Source organism: Akebia trifoliata, chromosome 12, assembly GCF_017979445.1.
Source record: "Akebia trifoliata isolate Shusen 1 chromosome 12, ASM1797944v1, whole genome shotgun sequence".
Lineage (NCBI taxonomy): Eukaryota > Viridiplantae > Streptophyta > Magnoliopsida > Ranunculales > Lardizabalaceae > Akebia > Akebia trifoliata.
Window position 1 is genome coordinate 9,201,608 of NC_141386.1, and position 21,346 is coordinate 9,222,953.

The 21,346-nt window shown below is 35.7% G+C and overlaps 1 protein-coding gene across 1 annotated transcript; it reads left to right on the forward strand.

The window, feature by feature from the left end:
- The first annotated feature begins 351 nt into the window (after window positions 1–351).
- Window positions 352–7,562, forward strand: LOC147388866 (palmitoyl-acyl carrier protein thioesterase, chloroplastic-like). The gene is made up of 7 exons (XM_086417704.1): window positions 352–527; window positions 1,105–1,622; window positions 1,892–2,025; window positions 2,425–2,538; window positions 2,752–2,923; window positions 3,384–3,452; window positions 6,977–7,562. Exons 2-7 carry the CDS (start codon window positions 1,125–1,127, stop codon window positions 7,250–7,252), a joined length of 1,263 nt encoding a protein of 420 aa, XP_086273830.1. The 5' UTR covers window positions 352–527; window positions 1,105–1,124; the 3' UTR covers window positions 7,253–7,562.
- The last annotated feature ends 13,784 nt before the right edge of the window (window positions 7,563–21,346 follow it).

Here is a 21,346-nt window from a genome sequence, read left to right on the forward strand (position 1 = left end):
TATGTATTAAATTAAAAAAATACTAAATTTACAAATCTCATTTGTAAGTTTATCATATTATATTAATTGCGTACCATTTTATAATTAAACAAAATTCCAAGAAACCCTCTTTGATGTAAATCTTAGTCAAGGCCACACGTCTGAGTCCCTTTCAGAACTGACCCACCATTTGAGCGCATCATGTAATTAAAAGAATTAGAAAGGGTATTTGAGTAATTTTGAAATTATAGTAACGTAGACCAAGAGAATCCATGTGGTTACTATATAAAGTGAACCATTTTTTATTTTTTGTCACAGATGATTCCCGAACACTGCTTGACCTAAAACACCGCTGGTCCCAAGGTCTCACTCTCTCTGTAATCTGACTGTCGTCTCCTGTCTCTCCATCTCTGGAAAAAACCGAAAATCTCGAAAACCCTGAAGGCTTAAAAGAACGTAAAAGACGGGAAAAAGAAAATTAAATCAAGCAAAAACTGTCGAAATTTCTGCAACTAAAACGGGATTTGTATTCTGTCGATCTGATCTAGGTACGTGGTTTCTTCCTTTGTGTCTTATTATTTCACCTGATCCGAGCTCTGATATAATCTAGGGTTTGAACAAAGTTTCTATTAATTTTTTTAAGGTTTTAATGAAAATGTTACTTAGATTTTCTTTCATTTTTTTTAGGGTTGTGACATTATTTATTTAACGGGTTATTTTGGATTTTTTAGGTTTTGATAAAAATGTGATATATTTTCTTTCATTTTTAGTTTTTTTTTCTTTCTTGAAATATGGATCTGATGGTATTTTAATGGATTTTTGAATGTTTTTTTAACGAAAATTTGTAGTTTTTCGAATAGTTAATTGAAGTTTTTCATTAATTTGCTGTCTAAATTCTCAAGATTAAATTTTTCTCATTTTTTTTTGGTTCTTCTGGTTCGATATTGAACCAGTTTTTCTTTTCTTCTGTTTCCTTCTTCGTTAGTTTTTTTTTTTTTAATGGTGACAGATCCGCTGAGAAGAAGGAGAATGTTTTTATTCCATTTTTAAAATTAAATTTTTTTTTGGTGCATTTGGGTTTAGAATCTTAAGATTTTAAAAGTTTTTTCTTATATCTGTTTGCAGAGTACTGATCTTTTCTCGTCATGGTTGCCACCGCTGCCACGTCAGCATTCTTCCCTGCTGCTTCGGCATCATCGGCTAAGGCGTCTATGATGCTTGGTGGAGGATCAGACAATTTAGATCCTCGAGGAATCACTTCCTCGAAACCTGCTTCATCTGGAGGTTTAAAGGTTAAGGTTAACGCCCAAGCCCCTTCCAAGGTCAATGGGACCAAAGTCGGTTTAACAACACCTATGAAGAACGAGGAAGATACTCCATCGCCTCCTCCGAGAACATTTATCAACCAATTGCCCGATTGGAGTGTGCTTCTTACCGCCATCACTGCGATGTTCTTGGCAGCTGAGAAGCAGTGGACGCTTCTTGATTGGAAGCCAAGACGACCCGATATGCTTGTAGACCCATTTGGCCTTGGGAGTTTAGTTCAGGATGGACTCGTTTTCCAACAGAATTTCTCGATAAGATCGTATGAGATATGTGCTGATCGGACGGCTTCCATAGAAACAATAATGAATCATTTACAGGCAGGGGCATAAATATTATCCTTTTAATATTTTTATTTCAAATAAATTGTATGTTTGTGTGTTTGAGTCCTCATAGACCTGAGCATGTTTAGGAAACAGTTCTTAACCGTGCTAAAAGCTGTTAGGCATAGTTACACAACCCTAACCATAGCTTATTTTTCCCCAATTTTAACGGATTTATTTTCCGTTGCCGACTTATTGGCCGAACCCCGACTTGGTGACTATGGGTACAAGTATGTTCGAGTCCTCACAGACTTCGGTATGCGCAGGAAACAGCTCTTAACCATGTTAAGACTGCTGGGTTGCTGGGTGATGGTTTTGGTTCGACGCCAGAGATGAGTAGAAGGAATCTGATATGGGTGGTCACTAAGATGCAGGTTCTTGTGGATCGCTACCCTTCTTGGTAAGCCTTTCTGATTATTTAGGTTAACTTGTGCAAGGTGTGTCAGATTAGATTGGTCCCTCCCATTTTCCATGCCCTATCAAGCAAAGCCTTATATTATTTGCATAGACCACTGAAATACTTGAGTCATGAAAATGTTCTTGATACTTAATGTTTTTCTGTCTGTATAATTTTCACAAATTGTTTATTTCATCTGGAGGATTTAACTATTTGCTTAGTTTTGGCTTTGCAGTAACTACTTTTTACATGTTAGTATTGTTAAAATATTTTGGGATCTGGATATTTTTCTGTGACTGAAGAACTTAATATTGGATTTGCATCAACTGCTTTTGACATGCTAATTCTGTCACATTTTTTTCAAGTATTCATTTGATGGAATGTTGTTTTTGGCCTCAACAGGGCGGATGTTGTTCAAGTAGACACTTGGGTTTCAGCGTCTGGAAAAAATGGTATGCGTCGTGATTGGCTTGTCCGCGATTGCAAAAATGGTGAAACCCTCACACGAGCTACCAGGTTGGAAATGGCTAGAAGCTTATGATAGTACTAACATTCAGCAATTGATTGCCAATTTTCTTTGAAGTTCTATTAGATCTATGATCTATCTAGATTTTCATATTTTGGTTAATTGCAATTTCTTTATTCTGGTTTTAAAATCAAATGGTCGTTTTCTAAGTATCTTATTGGATTTGTGGTGCTTTTGGCATTCTTTATTTTGACCTCATGCAGTGTGTGGGTGATGATGAATAAAAAAACAAGGAGATTATCCAAAATACCAGAGGAAGTTAGAGGAGAATTAGAGCCTTACTTTATGGATTGTGCCCCTGTTTTGGATGATGATAGCAGGAAACTACCAAAGCTTGATGACGGCACAACAGATTATGTTCGAAAGGGTTTAACTGTAAGCCTTAGTTTGGGGAAAAAATCAGGAAAATAAAAATTTATTCTTGTGGATAATATAGCAATGTATATTTCATATATTAAAAATATTATAACCAACAAAGGATTGGTAAGATGCCCAGGACCATGCCTCAGGAAGCAGAGGTCCTGACTGACGTCACCCCTTGTTGGCCACCACCCTGGAGCTTTAAAAGGCCAGGTACACAAGGCACATGCTGGAAGTGGTGACGGGCGTGTCCATGGGTTTAGTCGGACTAAGTCTGGACTCCCATGTATCAAAACAAATATATTATAAATAATATTATTTTTCAAAGGTTTGTGAATAAGTCATGTTTAATCGCCGGTTGAAAGAATTGTGAATTAATTACGACTTTTTCAAATAATTGGAGAATTTTTTCACTATGTTTGTAACTCAGCTCACATTTTTATATCTAACAATGACCTGTATTCCAAAATTGCAGCCTCGATGGAGTGATTTGGATGTCAATCAGCATGTGAACAACGTCAAATATCTTGGCTGGATTCTTGAGGTAGACCTTGCCAAGCAACTTTCTTTTTCTATTATTATCTTTTTGGGTGTCTTGCAATCAGATATATGGTGCATTTATTTTTCCTGGAAGGATGGGTTGAGACCAGTAATTTCTGGTTCTTAGCTCTGTAAGGAAATAATTTACTATGAATAGATCACAAACTAAATGGTAGCCATGAGATTTTATGACCGGCGTTCACGTGTTCAGAGGCAACTATGTTTTTTCCCCAAAATTCTGAATCACATCTTTTGCTTTTTTGAAAGATTTGGAGTTCTGTTCATCCTAATTCATTCTTAGATGTCGAAAATATGATGTAAATATTTTTTAATTAGCCATACGATTTAGACTATGATATAGGCATGTGTCTTCTTGTCCATTACACAGATATGGAGCGTCTAACAGGATGCCTTTGAGAATCCCAAAATGCATGGACCTTTATGTGCACCATGTGGCACCTGATTATGTTTTGATAGGTATAGGGTTAGTGGTTAGCAAATGAAGTTGGGTTCAAGGGGGTTTGAACCTATGACGTGAGAACGACACACACTCCACGTGTCTTACCACTTAATGATAATATCTGCCTGCATCACTTAGGGTGCTTTATTGGTTGCTCAATTTATGTACTCTAGTTTGCCCAATGATTGCTCTTGGTAGAATGCATGCCTCCATTTTATTTATAGGTGATCTGTATGTTCTAGGGTACAATTTTGCATGCATACATTCAGAGTATGCAGGCTAATGTGGAACAACTAGAGATTCTTGTACGATCTTGAAATTATTTAAGTAGAGTAACGTAGCTTCACACAATTAAAATACTGCCCTCTATATATTTAAAGATTCAGAACGAATGCACATTACTGATATGAAAGGTGGGATGCTTCAATTCTCCGCCCGCCCGCCCTCCCTCCCTCTTTAATGCAACTACTTCCAACAATAGTACCAAGTTTTAAAAAACATGTCAATTCCCCTTCAATGGAATCGTCCCCTGACTACTACAGCCATATCATGTCTCTTTACACCAAAAGTATGATGAATCATTAGTAAGATAGTGGAGACTAGGGATACAATAGGATTCAAGATAGTGCAGAGTGGATACCTTACTAGCTTTCTATATTGGTCTTCCCCATGGAGCATGATACAAAAGCCAGTTAATCTGTGACTTGGTCATTGAAGGGATCAATCAGTGCCATAGCTCATGGAAAGTTAGTTTATCGAATTGGTGACAATCGTCCTCGATAAAAAGCATCCTTGCCGGTATCCTGATTTGGTTGTCATCCCCTTTCTCTATCCCTAGAAGGTGGAAGGGAGATTGGAGAAGTTGATTAGGGATTTGTTTTGCAACGACAAATCAGGAAAGTGTAAATTCCACATGGTTAAGTGGAAAGTAATTTGTACTTGTAAGGATCAAGAAGGTTTAGATATTAACAATCTCTAGGAAATGAATGTGACGTTGCTTGGACATTCGTCGTGGAGGTTTGGGATGGACAATCGAAGGTCAAGGCAAAATTTGGTTGGGAAGGCAAGGGTTTCAAAAGGGTTGTTTGGATGTGGAGTTTTTTTTTTTTTTTTTTGTGGATGCGGAGCTTAGAATCTCCCCAAATTTAGAAAAAATAAGTATCATTTAGGGCAGGGATAGGCAATAGAGACCAGTTTTAGGATTTTAGTTGGTGTGGCCAATCAGCCATACAAGGTTAGTTTCTTGGCTTATATTTTGTCTTATCCATGAAACAAATTCTCAATTGTGAAATTCAAGAGGCATTTTTTGTGTTCTTTAGTATTATTATTATTTGGGGAGAGGTGGAGGGGGGGAATCTCTTTTGTGGATGCCAAGAAAGTGCTTTGGAGATTTGCTCCGTTCACAATCTGTTGGGGGATTTGGAAAGAGTGGAATAGTAGGTGTTTTGAAGGAAGGGTAGAGGAAGCCTCAACTGTGTCTTTTTCAATCCTTTCTTGTTTGTTTTATTGGTGTAAGGTGTTTGTTGAGTTTAGGGGAGGTTTTTTTTTTTTTTGATGATTTTGTTCCTAGATGGGATTGGATCTGTTCTATTCCTTTTACTTAGTTTAATTCCTTTGTAACCTTTAGTTGGTCTTCTCGATCAGTTTATCAATAAATTTTGTTACCTATCAAAAAAAAAGTTTGTGGGTTCGTGGAAAGAGAGAATCTTTCCAGAAGATCATCATATCTACAGTGGTGAATTTTACCCTTTAATCAAGTATAACTCTGAGATCAATCTTGGCTGAGCAAATCAACTTTCTCTCCTTCCTTGCTTGTTATCTTCTCCCTAAAGCACTGGTGTGGTTCCTGTCAAAGTGTCTTCAATGCCTAAATTAGAAACAAATTAGCACTGGAAGAAAACTCACGCAATCCAAAAGTCAGCCGCACTACCATCTCTTCTCTATTTATAGGGATCCTCCCCTTCTTGCCTCGATTTGGCAGTTTCCTTGTACCACGTTTCCTTTCATTCTTCATGGAGATTTTTTCCATAATTTTACGAATCTTTCCTTGTCTACTTCTGAGTTTTTGCTGAAGGTTACATCCGCACGTTGCTTCTGTTAGAAACCCTACAATCCCAGACGGGACTGGTTCCTGCCTGGGATCCCAGCAGAGCCATGTAAGCATGTGCGCTGCCTGTCACCTACAATCTCAGCCTGCTTTTTCTCCAAGGGTCTTTCCTGAGCCAGGACTGGATGATCTCTTATCATATGACATCATATAGACACTTGTATGGATTATATCCTTATCACATTTTACCCTATACAACATTGATTTTGGGAATTGTATTTTATTGGAGTAAGAAGTTTGGGGGAATATTTTTCGAAGATTTGTTATTTAGATGTTGGCTTGTAAGCCTGAGTGCTAAATTATGATCCTTTGGTCATTTTCTGTGCAGTGATTGATCACGGTCAAGGTGACCATTGTAGCTGGCTTTTTCAATAATAAAAGTTCATACTTTTCAAAAAAATGTAAGAAAGAATTTTGTCACTTTCCATTCATAAATAGTCCCCACATATCATCCTCAAGACAAGCAACGTTCAAAGGGTCATTGAGCCATTTTACCTGTTTTTGACGATCTGCTTGTAACTGGTGGTCCATTGAGTTGCCTTGATCGCATCTTTTGTTGAACTTGATTATTAAGGTCTGTAAAGAATCTGCTTGTAACTGGTGTTGGTGACCCATTGAGTTGTCTGGATCATGGCTTCAGTTGAATTATCAAATTCTGTATAGATTCAGACTCTGGAAACCCTAGACCCAATAGACTGAAAGAGTTAGTTTTACAAGACCTTTTGATTCTTTTTAATACAAGTCAAGTTTCCCTGTGTTTTTTTATTTGACCCAGAGATATTGGAATGCTTATGACATAATTTGGTATTACGCTGCGTTACTTATAGAGCTGTAGGATAAATAAATAAAAAAAGAAGGAAAGAAGGATTTTACGTTTGCTTCTTGTCTCCTTTATTTATTCTACATTTTTTTTTTTATTATTTAATTTTCCATTAAAGAGATGGATATTGCTGTGTTGCAGAGTGCTCCTCTCTCCATCTTGGAGAGTCAGGAGCTTTCAGGCATAACCCTGGAGTATAGGAAGGAATGCGGGAGGGATAATGTGCTGCAGTCCCTCACTGCAGTCTGTGGTGGTGGTGGTGGTGGTGGCTCTGAGGAAGAAGTTGGTGGGGTTGAGTGTAACCACTTACTCCGTCTTGAGAGTGGGGCTGAGATTCTGAGAGGACGGACCACATGGAGGCCTAAGCACTCCAACAACCTTGGGACTATGGGTCATATTCCGGCTGAGAGCATGTAACACCCATCCCATCTAGTCTATCTATCAGATAAACGGACAGATAGAGAGACCTCTTGTTTCTGTTTCCCAAATAGCATGTGTAGAATATTGCTTGTGTGCCCCCCACCTCAGATAATGCTTCTCCCTCCAATTTGTTTCTTCTACTTTTTAAATCTCTCTCTCACTCTCTCTCTCTCTCTCATTGGAAGCATGTATGTAATTAGTTCTTTCTATATATATATATATTTTTTCTCCTTGGAATGACATGTTTATTTGTTGTAATGAATTTGACAGAAGATAAATTATTGAGCAATGGTAGTATTTTCTTTCCCCCTCAAAACTTTCATCATAAGAGGCTCAAAGTATTGATAAATTATTTTCATCATTGTCTTGGCCCTTAACATTTATCCTTGTAGTTGAGAGAAGGCTCTGGCAACTATTGAAATAATCCCCAAGGACAAAGAATTTGTCCGATTGGGTTTTTATTGGATCTCAATATTTTGATCTTGGGACGTACTGATTTATAAATACTGTGAAGTATATACTTACATTTTATTTTACTGTAGACATTGTTGATCCAGAGCTGATCAGATGGTTATCAAAAATCAGTTCTGATCCGAAACAGGGACAGAGCTGATCAGATAGGTTATCAAATCAATTCTCTCTCTCTCTCTCTTTATATATATATATAGTTGGGGTCAAGATCGGTAGATACAAAGTTATAATGTATTTTGTCTTATATGGGCAAAAAGATTCGGAATGGGCTGATTTTTTGTGAAGATGATTTCAATGGTAAGAACATCTTTGTAAAAAATCAGCTCATTCTAAAACTTCTAATCCCATCAAATGTGATTTACAAAAATTGGTCGGTTCGAAGTTCTTCAACTTGTAAACATAGGGTTAAAAGTTCAGAATAGACTGATTTTTAGTGAGGATGACTTCCTCACCATAGAGATCATCCTCACAAAAAAATCAGTCCATTCCGAATCTTTTTGACCATATAAGACAAACACATTGTAGCTTTTATGTGTACCGATCCTGACAATATATATATCAAACATTTTGGCAAAACATAAACATGGGTTAGAAGTTTTAGAATTGGCTGATTTTTGGTGAGGATGATATCTACGGTGAGAAGATCATCATCACCAAAAATCAGCCCATTACAAAACTTCTAACCCCATCAAAAATGGTTTTAAAAAAATGGATGGTCCACGATTTTTCAACTTGTAAACATGGGGCTAGAAGTTTTGAAATGGGCTGATTTTTGGTGAGGATGATCTCCTCACCGTAGATATTATCCTCACCAAAAATCAGCCCATTCCAAAACTTCTAACCCATGTAGGACAAAAATGGTTGGCTAAAATGTTTGGTGCTGAACGGGACCTTTTATATATATATATATATATATATATGGGTCCCTTTCAGCAACAAACATTTTGACAAACATTTTGGCAAAACATTTTTCAAAACATGGGTTAGAGGTTTTGGAATGGGCTGATTTTTGGTGAGGATGATCTCTACGATGAGGAGATCATCATCACCAAAAATCAGCCCATTCCAAAACTTCTAGCCCCATGTTTACAAGTTGAAAAATCGTGGACCGTCCATTTTTTGTAAACCATTTTTGATGGGTTAGAAGTTTTAGAATGGGCTGATTTTTGGTGATGATGATCTCCTCACCGTAGAGATCTTCCTCACCAAAAATCAGCCCATTCCAAAGCCTCTAACCCATATTTTGAAAAATGTTTTGCCAAAATGTTTGTCAAAATGTTTGTTGCTGAACATTTCCCTATATATATATATATATATATGGGTCGGGTTCCTGCAACACACATTGCGACACACATATAGACAACGTGTTTGTCTTATATGGGCAAAAATATTTGGAATGGGCTGATTTTTTGTGAGGATGATCTCTGTGATGAGGGGATCATCCTGGCAAAAAATCATCCCATTCCAAAACTTGTAACCCCATCAAAATTGATTTACAAAAATTGGACGGTCTATAATTTTTCAACAAAAATTGGACGGTCTAGAAATTTCATAATGAGTTGATTTTTGGCAAGGATGATCTCCTCACCACAGAGATCATCCTCACAAAAAATCAGCCCATTCCAAACATTTTTGTCCATATAAGACAAAACACGTTGTCTATATGTGTGTTGAAATGGTTGTCGTTTGAACCTGACCATATATATATATATATATATATAGGGTCAGGTTCAAAGGACAACCATTTCTACACATATAGACAACGTGTTTTGTCTTATATGGGCAAAAATGTTTGGAATGGACTGATTTTTTGTGAGGATGATCTCTGTGATGAGGAGATCATCCTTGCCAAAAATCAGCTCATTATGAAACTTCTAGACCGTCCAATTTTTGTTGAAAAATTATAGACCGTCCAATTTTTGTAAATCAATTTTGATGGGGTTACAAGTTTTGGAATGAGATGATTTTTTGCCAGGATGATCCCCTCATCACAGAGATCATCCTCACAAAAAATCAGTCCATTCCAAACATTTTTGCCCATATAAGACAAAACACGTTGTCTATATGTGTGTAGAAATGGTTGTCCTTTGAACTTGACCCATATATATATATATATATATATGGAAATGTTCGGCACAAAACATTTTGACAAACATTTTGGCAAACAATTTTAAGCCGTTGGATATGAGGAGATTGAACGGACGAGATTCAATCTCCTCGATTTAACGTATAACTTATACGTTTTCACTTAATTACAGTGCCATCATTCTACTTTCGCTTATTTAGTGTCACCTCCCTCTCTTACTATAAAAAAAAAAACAGAGAGAATGAGACTCTCATTCTCTCTCTCTCTCTCAAACCCTCCCTCACGCTGTCGACAGAACTTGATAGATGAGGATAGAACCCTCTCTTTCACTCTTTCTCACTCTCTCACTCTATCATTCTCAATCGTCCGTCCGATCTCACTCTCTTTCACACTTTCTCACGATCTCATTCTTGATCGAACTGAAACCCTCTCTCTCAAAATAAGAGGGTTTGGTGGGTTGATGAAGGGCAAGTTACAGAACGCAAGGGTGGCCATTCATTGGGCTACTGATTATCTCCTCAAAGCTACTGCCCATCCAAGCACCATTTTTGTTCAGGTGAGAGGGTTTGAGAGAGGGTTCTATTGAGTTTCGTCGAGAGAGAGAATGAGAGAGTTCTCACTCTCTGTTTTTATTTTTTTTAAAGAGTGCGGGAGGACGTCCAAGCACCATTTTTGTTCAGGTGAGAGGGTTTGAGAGAGTGAGAGAGAGCATTCTATTGAGTTCCGTCGAGAGAGAGAGAATGAGACACTTCTCACTCTCTGTTTTTTTTTTTTTAAGAGAGAGGGAGGACGCACTAATTAATAGAAAGTAGAAGGATGGCGCTGTAATTAACTTAAAAATTTTAAATTATACGTTAGAACGTGTTTAAGTGAATCTCGTCCGTCCGATCTCTATATATCCGACGTCTCTGAAATGTTTGTCAAATTGTTTGTTACGTTGTAGGGCGCCGAACGGGACCCATATATATATATATATATATATATATATATATATATATATATGGGAAATGTTCAGCACCCTAAGTTTTACCACACACTTTAACAAACGTTTTTTGTCCTACATGGGTTAGAAGTTTTGGAATGGGCTGATTTTTGGTGAGGATGATCTCTATGATTAGAAGATCATCCTCCCCAAAAATCAGCCCATTCCGAAATGTTTAGCCCCATGTTTACAAGTTGAAAAATCGTGGACCGTCCATTTTTTGTAAACCATTTTTGATGGGGTTAGAAGTTTTGGAATGAGCTGATTTTTGGTGAGGATGATCTCCTCACCATAGAGATCATCCTCACCAAAAATCAGCCCATTCCAAAACTTCTAACTCATGTAGGACAAAACGCGTTTGTTAAAGTGTGTGGTAAAACTTAGGGTGCCGAACGGGACCCTATATATATATATCTGGATTAGGATCTATATACACATAAAGCTACTCATAAAGCTACAACGTGTTTTGTCTTGTCTTATATGAGCAAAAATGTTTGGAATGAGCTGATTTTTTGTGAGGATGATATATATATATATATATATATATATATATATATATATATGAGATTGATTTAAATGTAGTGTAACTAACACCTTGTCTCTTGCGTTTATCCATCTTAACTCCTGTTGAGAGCCAGACTCTTCAGTTGGAAACAGTGAATTGGTTTTGCCAATAAAGGTTGACAGATAGATGTGTAATTAAGCCTTGGTTTCTTCTTAATTAGGTGGGCCCCCACCATGTGTTGAGAAAACAATGAACGTGCGATTTTTCCAGGTTGTATCGTATCGTATTCTTTGAATAAAGAGAAGAAGCGCAGGCCATCAGTTTTAAATATGGCTCCTTTTTGTGCATGTGTCCCACTCACACCCTGACACCCTCTCTTTGGCCAACCTAAACTCCAAAAACAAAGTCTGATTAGCGATTTTAATCATTTATGTGAACCTTTGTTATCATGGGCTTGGCTCTCATTAATGGGCTTAATGATAAAACCCCTTTATAAGAAATGCTCAAATCTAATGGGGGTACACATTTTTGGAATGAGACTTTGGGCTTGGGAATGGAAAGCCCATTGATTTTTAACTCCAAAACAAAATGGATACGGGTCATAGTTTTGAAATTTGTCCGAGATGACCACTTTGATCTCTTGAGGCAGCTGAATTAGAATGTCAATTTGAATCACTCGTTAAATTGGCTTGTCCGAGAACTCCATATATATATATATATATATATATATGGGACGGATCATGGGACATATGTAAAAACAATGTAATAATGAAAAAAATTCAAAATATGGGTTAGAGGTTTTGGATTGATCTGATTTTTTGTGAGAATAATCTCTATGATAAGAATATCATCCTAAAAAAGATCAGTCCAATCTAAAATTTCTAACCCCATCAAAACTGATTTAGAATGTGGACCGTCAATATTTTACCAATAATTTGTAAATCACTTTTGATGGATTTACAAGTTTAAGGTTGAGCTGATTTTTTGTGAGGATGATCTTCTCATCATAGAGAACATCCTCACAAAAAATCAGCTAAATCCAAAACCTCTAACCCATATTTTGAACAACCATTGTTTTTACAAATGTCCCTTGATCGGCCCCCATATATATATATATATAAAATAATCAATTTATGATGTATAAATTTTATTTATATTTGAGCTGTATTATTAGTCTAGCTTATTATAACTGAAAAGGTAATTGAAAAGTCTGAACTGGGGATAGTACTCCTCTTACAAATGCATCGTATTGGTACTGTAACTCTTGAGCCATAATGTTATTTATGTACTACGGGTAGAAAAAAATCAAATATCTGTTAGCTCAACTTGCTTGAGATAAGCTCTTGGCATTCAAGTTTCATCTTAAAGACAGGGAAGGAGATCAGAAGTTGGGGCGTATCTATAGCCCTTGCAATGAGCACTCCTGATTCCAGGTCCATCTCAATATTCAATTTTGTGCCCTTAAATAATCATTATTTATATTAAAATAACAATTATATAAATCGATTTTGAAGGGATGACCATCTAAGATGATCCGTGGGTGTCTAGATTGGGTTTGAAAATCATTGCCACGCATTCTATATTTCTAATACAAGCGTTTCTATTAGTAGGACTGTCAACGGGTGGGTTGGTTAAGGCTTGGATGAGAGCCCTTAAAGATCCAGCCCAAGTCATAAGCCAAAGCCTTGTCCTAATAAGTTTGAGTCTCTTTGACTTTGGAGCTCTATAAAAATATTAAATTCAATCTATTTTTTGAAGTCATTTATGGAGACAGATCATGAGACATATGTAAAAATAATGTAATAATACAAAATTTTCAAAATATGAGTTAGAAGTTTCGGATTGAGTTGATTTTTTGTGAGGATGATCTCTATGATGAGATCATCCTAAAAAAAAAAAAAAAAATCAGTCAAACCTGAAACTTCTAATCCCATCAAAAGTGATTTAAAATGTGAATCATTGATTTTTTATCAATAATTTGTAAATCACTTTTGATGGACTTAGTAGTGATGAGAAGATCATCCTCACAAAAAATCAGTTCAATCCGAAACTTCTACGGTTCACATGTTAAATCACTTTTGATGGGGTTAAGAGTTTCAGATTGTGATGAGAAGATCATCCTCACAAAAAATCAGTTCAATCCGAAACTTCTACGGTTCACATGTTAAATCACTTTTGATGGGGTTAAGAGTTTCAGATTGTGATGAGAAGATCATCCTCACAAAAAATCAGTTCAATCAAAAACTTCTAACCCATATTTTGAAAAATCATTGTTTTTACATATGTCCCATGATCCGTCCCATATATGTATATCTGCACTCTTTTTGTTTTTTATGCATGAGAAGGGGTTTAAGGGTTTTGAACCTAAGACCTTGAGAAGGTCCCCCAAGGGCTTACCACTTACTTGAGTGGTCCTCCTTTTAAGGACCATACTCATTAAAGGGTTTAGACTCAATAAACTTGAGACCTGCTTTTGGCACCCCAACTTTTACTTATGACGCTCCAATTCTTTAAATTAGTTATTAACACCCCAATTAATGAATAAAACACATAATTTAAACATTACAAAGGTTTGGCTCAAATTAGACCTTGAGGTCCCCCAAGGGCTTCCCACTTAGCTGAGTGGTCCTTCTTTAAGGACCATACTCATTAAAGGGTTTAGTACCAAGACTCAATAAACTTGATACCTGCTTTTGGCACCCCAACTTTTACTTATGACGCTCCAATTCTTTAAATTAGTTATTAACACCCCAATTAATGAATAAAACACATAATTCAAACATTACAAAGGTTTGGCTCAAATTATTGTCTCTACCTTACAAAAAATTATAACATGTAACACTCAATTCAAACAATTTAAGTATTAAACCAAAAAAATAGTAATCTAACCAAAAAAATAGAAAAAGAGAAAAAAAGAAAAGAAAGAAGTGAGAGCTTCTATTAGTGCCCCAACTTTCAATGTTTAATCATTCGCAACCATTTACTTTTTTAATTGGGTTGTAATAAGTAAAAGTTCGGGTGCATAGACTTGTAACAATTTATTTCTGGGCCCATTTACAATTTTTTCATGACCACTCCACGAATTTTTGTATGACACCTACAACATAATTGAGTGACACGAGCAGGTTTCTTTTATTAGGATTTTCTAGGCCCCATACCAATCCCTTTTTAGCAATCTCTGTTTAATTCTTGAAAAATTCATGAATTTTTTTGTTTTTTTTCAATGAAAGTATCATTCTCCGGATTATTGAACTATTCTGAATAATTCACAGATTTTAAGTTTGAAAAGAATAAAATGCGGTTTTTACGATTTTTACGAGTTTTTATAATACTTGGTGGAAAAAAAAATGCTACTATAACTTGTATGTTGCAAAATATAAACTTGTAAGTTGTGACATGTAACACAAGTCAACTTTAAAGTGGCCATATTTCAAAATTTTGGAAGAATCGACTTTTTTACGTGACAAATGTCCCTTTTATCTTTAAAAAAATAATGACATGACCCTCTACATTTATTTTAGATTACATCTTAATTTTCCAAATTGATGGTTCATCTCTTGACTTTGGTCTTCTTTTAAAAATCAATGGAACAATAGCCTCGATGTCTTCATTATCACCATCATCATTATTATCATCATCATCACTATTAACATCACTATCATATGGCCGAATTTTAGTTTTTGAATTTTTGAAATGAAACGGATAATACATGCATGAAGCATATGCCGCATAATTTGCATTTATAGAATTTTAGACTGGATTTTTGCACTTCTCTGTACTTCTCGACAGCATGCAGCTGTTCTTATAGATCTTCATTTCGACTAAACCTCACACACCACAACCCTCTAGATCTTCTTCTCGATAGATCCTCACAAAGCCCTAACCTTCAGCTATTTTTACCCTTTGTTCTTGACAGAAGTTCACACAACCCTAACCCTCAGACAACGTGCTTCAACAGTAGCCAATCAAGCATTATCTTCTCTGGCTTGAGTCTATCTCGACTTTGTATTTTCTTGTGGCGATCGTGCAAGTATTCTCTGTGACGTCCTGCCAAACGCTAACATAAAGCCCTATGTCAGATCTCGAGGTACTAGGTGGTGCATCAAAATTTTCGCATGGTCTCTTCTGTTTACATTAGCATTTCAAAGCACTAAAAACCTGCACCTGATAAACGATATACACTATATCCTGTATATATACATACAAAATAGAATAATAGCGGAAGCCTATATACATCTAATAACGTATGATAAATTAGAGTGCAGAAGAAAAAATTTATATACAGGATTATATAGAAACTCCTTACTCTAACAAAATTCTTAATGCTCTAAAACCAAAATCTATATTATTACATGGACCATCTGACGCTGCTAGGTATAGTCCAGTGCTTACCATGAAAAGAACTCTGGTCGTTTATCTGACCTACCAGATAATCCTCACCCGTGCTCTACACCTGTTTCGCCAAGTTTCAGATCTAAAACTAAAAAAATAGAGAAGGAAAGGGTAAGTAACAATGGTTACCCAGTAGGGAAGCAAAAAATTTATGCGAATAACCTCTCCTAACATGAACGAATAAACATACTGAATCATTTTAACACATGCAAAGTTTTAAAGAATAAACTACAATTAACTGGTACATATAGCCAGGGATGAGCAACTAAACATTTTAAAACTTACATTATATCATCAGTAGTACTCGCTATAATATTTTCTTTTTATACAAATCTAATTGACTAAATGAAAATATTAAACATGCATTTCATTTTATATATAAAAATAATCTAACATATACATAATACACAATAGTGTAATAGTGAAATTTGAAAATTGGGATTCACGATTGGATCACTCCTAATCGGGACATGATGTTTCATAATAAAGTATTAGTTCTTGATTTTGTGGGTGGTCGTTGTTTAATACACTTGAGGGACCATTTATCCAGATTAGGCTGACGGTTTGATGTGACCGTAAACAATGGGCCTCTTTTCGATGTGTTAGAACGTTCAACCACTATAAATTGTTAGTGATCATTGACTAATCATCTTTATCTATGCCTATCAGACGTACATGTGATTCCTAAATATACAATCCATTCGTATATTATCACCTTTACATTATAAGTTTACTGGTAAAGATAGAGAAGAATCAACCTGAATTTTAGTTGTGACTCCACTCTCATACGTGTCCTATACCACATATGAGTTTGGTTGTCCCTACCGTACATCCCAGGATAGTATATCACTCCAGATGATATGACAGACTATTCCTTTAGGTATTCAAAAGCTCTTTAACAGTTCACAAAATAGCTACATACATATCATTTCCTTTATTTGAAAACAAATAAGAAATTTTCTTTGAAAAAAATGAGAAATTAACATTACAGAGTTAAGAATGAATATCCAGTTTCCTACCATGCAACTGTAGGTATGCGACTTAAAATAAATAACAAAACATAAACATAAAATACATCTTGTGCTATAGAAAGTAAATAAACATGCAACTAATATCGTTATCCCTGGATATCCGTTCACCAACCTACACACAACATTACAATGTAAAATACAAACATCACCGCTTGGGTGTGATTTACATTTTACCATTTCATCCCTTGTTTTTTTTTTGATTCTTGCACTTTCTACGTTTTCAAATACATCATTCATTTTTCGGATTCATTCACTCAAATATTCATTTTTATTATTTAAATTGAAACTTTACAAAACTTATATCAAAACAGGTCCGAGTAGTGCATAGAACCCAACTAGTGAAAATAATCTAGTGAAATATCCTACCCATGTATAATTTGTTATAAAATACAATTAAACATATCAAATATGCAAGTTCTAGCGTGACTTTGAACTAAAGAAAGAATTCTACATTTTTTTGGAAACACATCACAAGTTTTTGATAATAACCCTAAATGCAATTTTCACAATCTATGATTACCAATAGAAATTGAGAATCCTTACTAATATCTAGACGATAAAATTGAAGCACACATGCGAAAATTGAGACGATTGGTACAAAAATCGAGATGGATCGAATGTTAAGACGGTTGATTTTTGAATCTGGTCCGATGATTTCGAAGATCTCGATGCCGTCGTTCTTTCTTCCTTCTGTGGCGGAGGACAATTCGACCCCAAAATAGATACAATTTGAGGTTTAAGAATCAAAACTCCTATATCACATACGGCTGATTTTTTATGATATGGGACGAAAGAAAAGAGGAAATGAAAGGAAACTGGATGGATTTTCTAGAGAATGATGTTGCGGATGATTTTTCCTTCTACGTCGGAGGTCAAAGACGGATCGTTCGCGGTAAATCTAAGTTTGAAGATTGGGAAGAAAACCAATTTTTCATTAAACCCCTTGGCTGATTTTTAATGATTTAAAATTATGATGAATAGTAAATTCATTTAAAAAATTATTTATATAAATTTTTGGGATGAAATTGGTATTTTACTTATTGTTTTGTTTGACGATAATTTGATCGTCCGGACCCCAAAAGTGACCCATGAATACTATATTTTGTATAATTTATCGTTCTGGATCTAATGGTGTGGTCAAATTCTACAAATTATGTTTCTAACAATAATTAACTTTTTCGACTTGAGGGGAACCTAAAATTGACGTCATTTTCGTTTTTGACGATATTTGAACTTTTTGGACTCTAAAAATGATAAGTAAATAGTTCATTTTTTATAAATTTTTATTAAGAATCCAATGATATGATCAAATTTTAAAAATTCTTACTCTAGAAAAAAGTCATTATTTTAACCTAGTCTAACTCGAAAATTGAGGATTTTGTAACTTTTCTGTTCGAACTCACATTTGAGCGTGCTTATATGCTAAAATATATTTTTTAACCATTTTGAATCTAATGGTGAGGTCAGATTTCATTAAAAATGACTAGAACAAAATCCGAAAATTTTACCCTACGTCCTATTTTTAGGATTTTCTCAAAATTTCACTATATATATTTTTCTCGAGATACGAATCAAAAGCTCGGGATTTTACATTCTCTCCCCCCTTTAATAAAAATTTTATCTTTGAAATTGAAATCATGCCTTATCAAACTTCGTCGTTACCACACTAACACAACATATATAATAAACCATACCTACCGTCAATTATTATCTATTATTGGTTCTAAGCCAATATGATTTTCATTTCATAAACCTTATGTCACCTATTTTTCATCAACCCAATAAATCCATCAATTAATCACTCTCATATTTCAACTAATCCATTTTTTTTAACCCTAAGATAACAATCAACTCACATTATATCAATTCCCCACCAATATTTATCAACAACAATCCTTTCACATCTTTTTTATTCTTGATCTTCTTTACTTCTCTTACCAATTACATCGTTTATTATGTTTTACTCATACTTACCATGAATATTACTCTTTATTGCATAGACTTACTGCAAACACACCATTACTATTTGCACACTATTTAATACTTCTTAATAAAATAATACACTACATCCATACTTAATATATCCCTATTATAATACAAATATCTACTAATACTAAATTCACAAACTGCATTAAAATCTTCATTTTCAATACACTACTATCTGTATATTAAATGCAATATTTTATTTTCTACTCTACCTTACGGTACTTATTTCATTAACATTTTTTGTCCCATACTATTCAATAAATTTTTATCAATCATAGTCTCCCTATAGTGTAGATGATTTCATTACTCGACCCATGTCAATAGTTTCTAGCTCTAGCAAGTATGCAAAATCTCAGCAGAATTATATGATCTAGAAGAATCAGTATTGAATAGAACTCCAATTTCTAAAATCATAATTAGAAACCATACCTTCCAAAACTTCGTCGAAGACAAGTACTTTCTCTTAGGTCACAATCCTTACTTGCGATTGTGATAAAGGGCACTCTCTCCTAATATGTCCTACCTGACCACACGCGTAACATGTCAACGATTTTGTCTTCATAAATTTTTGTGGAGTGTGTAGTTGGTAGACTGGGGTCTATAGGCTCTGAACTTGCCTTGTTTGTTTTTTTGGCCCTATTTGCATTCTTGGAGCTCCAATTGCTTTGTAACTCGGTGAAAGGAAAATTCTACAACTCGGTAGTGGAGGAGTGTTATACTATGGGTTCACTGATCTAGAAGAGATTGGCCTCGAATACATCGGCCTCTTGGTCGGATCTGATCTAGAAGGAAGAGAGGTTTTGGGTTGACTGGTTTGTCCCTAGGACATCTGTAATTCCATCCCCTTTTACTTTCGACTGCTAGTTTAGTTTGTTTGCTGTAGTATAAGTATGTTCTCGACCTTGTTAAAATTCGATGGTCTTATTGTTCCTTGAATTGGCCCATCTAACAATTTTCTCAACCATGCACTTTAATCGGTTGACGTCGACCCGATTATTGCTCTCCTTTATGTCCCAACTTACCACATTCGTAACATGCCACTACTTTTTCTTTTGACTGATTTAATATTATATGTTGTTGTTTATTGTAAAATTCTTCCATCTCTTGAGTGGGTATTTTTATAGTCATATTTTCTATGTATGGTTGTTTTTCCCATGACTTTTCTAGTTTCGTAATTGTGATGCCCCGCCAAACGCTAACACAAATCCCAATGCCAAACCTCAAGGTACTAGGTGGCACCTCGAAATTTCGGCATAGTCTCCTCTGTTTATGTTAACGTTTTACGGAACTCAAACCTGATAAACCAATTTATAACAAAACCTGTATATAAAAATGTAGATACAGGAAAAATAACAGCGGAAGACTAATTACATTTAACATGTAAGTAGATCAGAGTGCGGAAGATTTATCAATATACAGGCTTACCAAAACACTCTCACTCTAACAGAGGCCTAAACTCTCAAATCCAAAAACTACATACATCTTGGATGAAACTGGCAATTCTAACGGATGTAGCCTTAGTGCTCACCAGGCAATAAACTCTGATCGTCGATCTGACCGACCAGATACTCCTCAAATACTGACTCTACGCCTGTCTCGGTAGCTGCAAGTGCTGAAACTAAAAAAAAAATAGGAAGGAAAGGGTGAGTAACGAAAGTTACCCAGCAAGTCCACAGCCAATTCCTACCAATAACCCTTCCTAAGCATGATCGAATAAAGCATACTGAATATTTTTAATACATGCAAGGTTTTACAAGATAAAATACGATCAACTGGTACATATAGCCAGGGATGAGCAACTAAACAGTTTAAAGATTACACATGGCATCAATCATCCATACTCATTATACATTTTCCATTCTATGCAAATACCGTGGACATCATTAAAACGATAGACATGCTTTTCAGTTTATAATTCGAAATATAACAACAAATACATAATACAAGTGGTGGAGTATTGGAATTAAAGAGTTGGGATTCACGACTGGATCGCTCCCAGTCGGGACATGATATTCTCCAATAACATCGTAGTTCCTGATTTTGTGGCTGGTCATGTCTACCATGCTTGCGGAACCATTTATCCGGCTCAGGCTGGCCGTTTGACGTGACCGTAAGCAATGGGTCTCTTTTCGATGTGTCAGAACGTTCGACTACTATTAGATTGTTAGTGATCACTGACTAATCATCTTCGTCTATGCCTATCAGGCGTGCATGTGATTCCCAAATGACACTCCACTCGTATACGACCACCTTTACAATACACGTTCACTGGTAAAGATAAGAAAGGAATGGACCCGGATTCCAGTTGTGACTCCACTCTCATACGCGTCCCATACCACGTATGAGTTTGGTGGTCCCTATCGTACATCCTAGGATAGTGCACCCCTCCGGATGATGTGACACACTATCCCTTCAGGCATTCACAAACCCTTTAACAGCTCACAAAATAGCTACGTACATATATGATTTTTCATTTAAAATAAAAGAGAAATTAACAGAATAGGGTTGAGAACGGATATCCAGTTCCGACCATGCAACCGTTGCCACCCGGCCTAAAATAAATAACAGTACTCAGCGCACGCGCTAACATAATCGGAAATAAACATGCAACCCTTTCATTAATAACCTGGATATCCTT

Excerpts from the sequence above, each read along its gene's own strand:
- LOC147388866 (XM_086417704.1), top strand. The coding sequence starts at position 1,125 with ATGGTTGCCACCGCTGCCACGTCAGCATTCTTCCCTGCTGCTTCGGCA. Across the intron at positions 1,623-1,891 it reads CAATAATGAATCATTTACAG|GAAACAGCTCTTAACCATGT; the intron begins GCAGGGGCATAA and ends CGGTATGCGCAG. Across the intron at positions 2,924-3,383 it reads ATGTTCGAAAGGGTTTAACT|CCTCGATGGAGTGATTTGGA; the intron begins GTAAGCCTTAGT and ends CCAAAATTGCAG.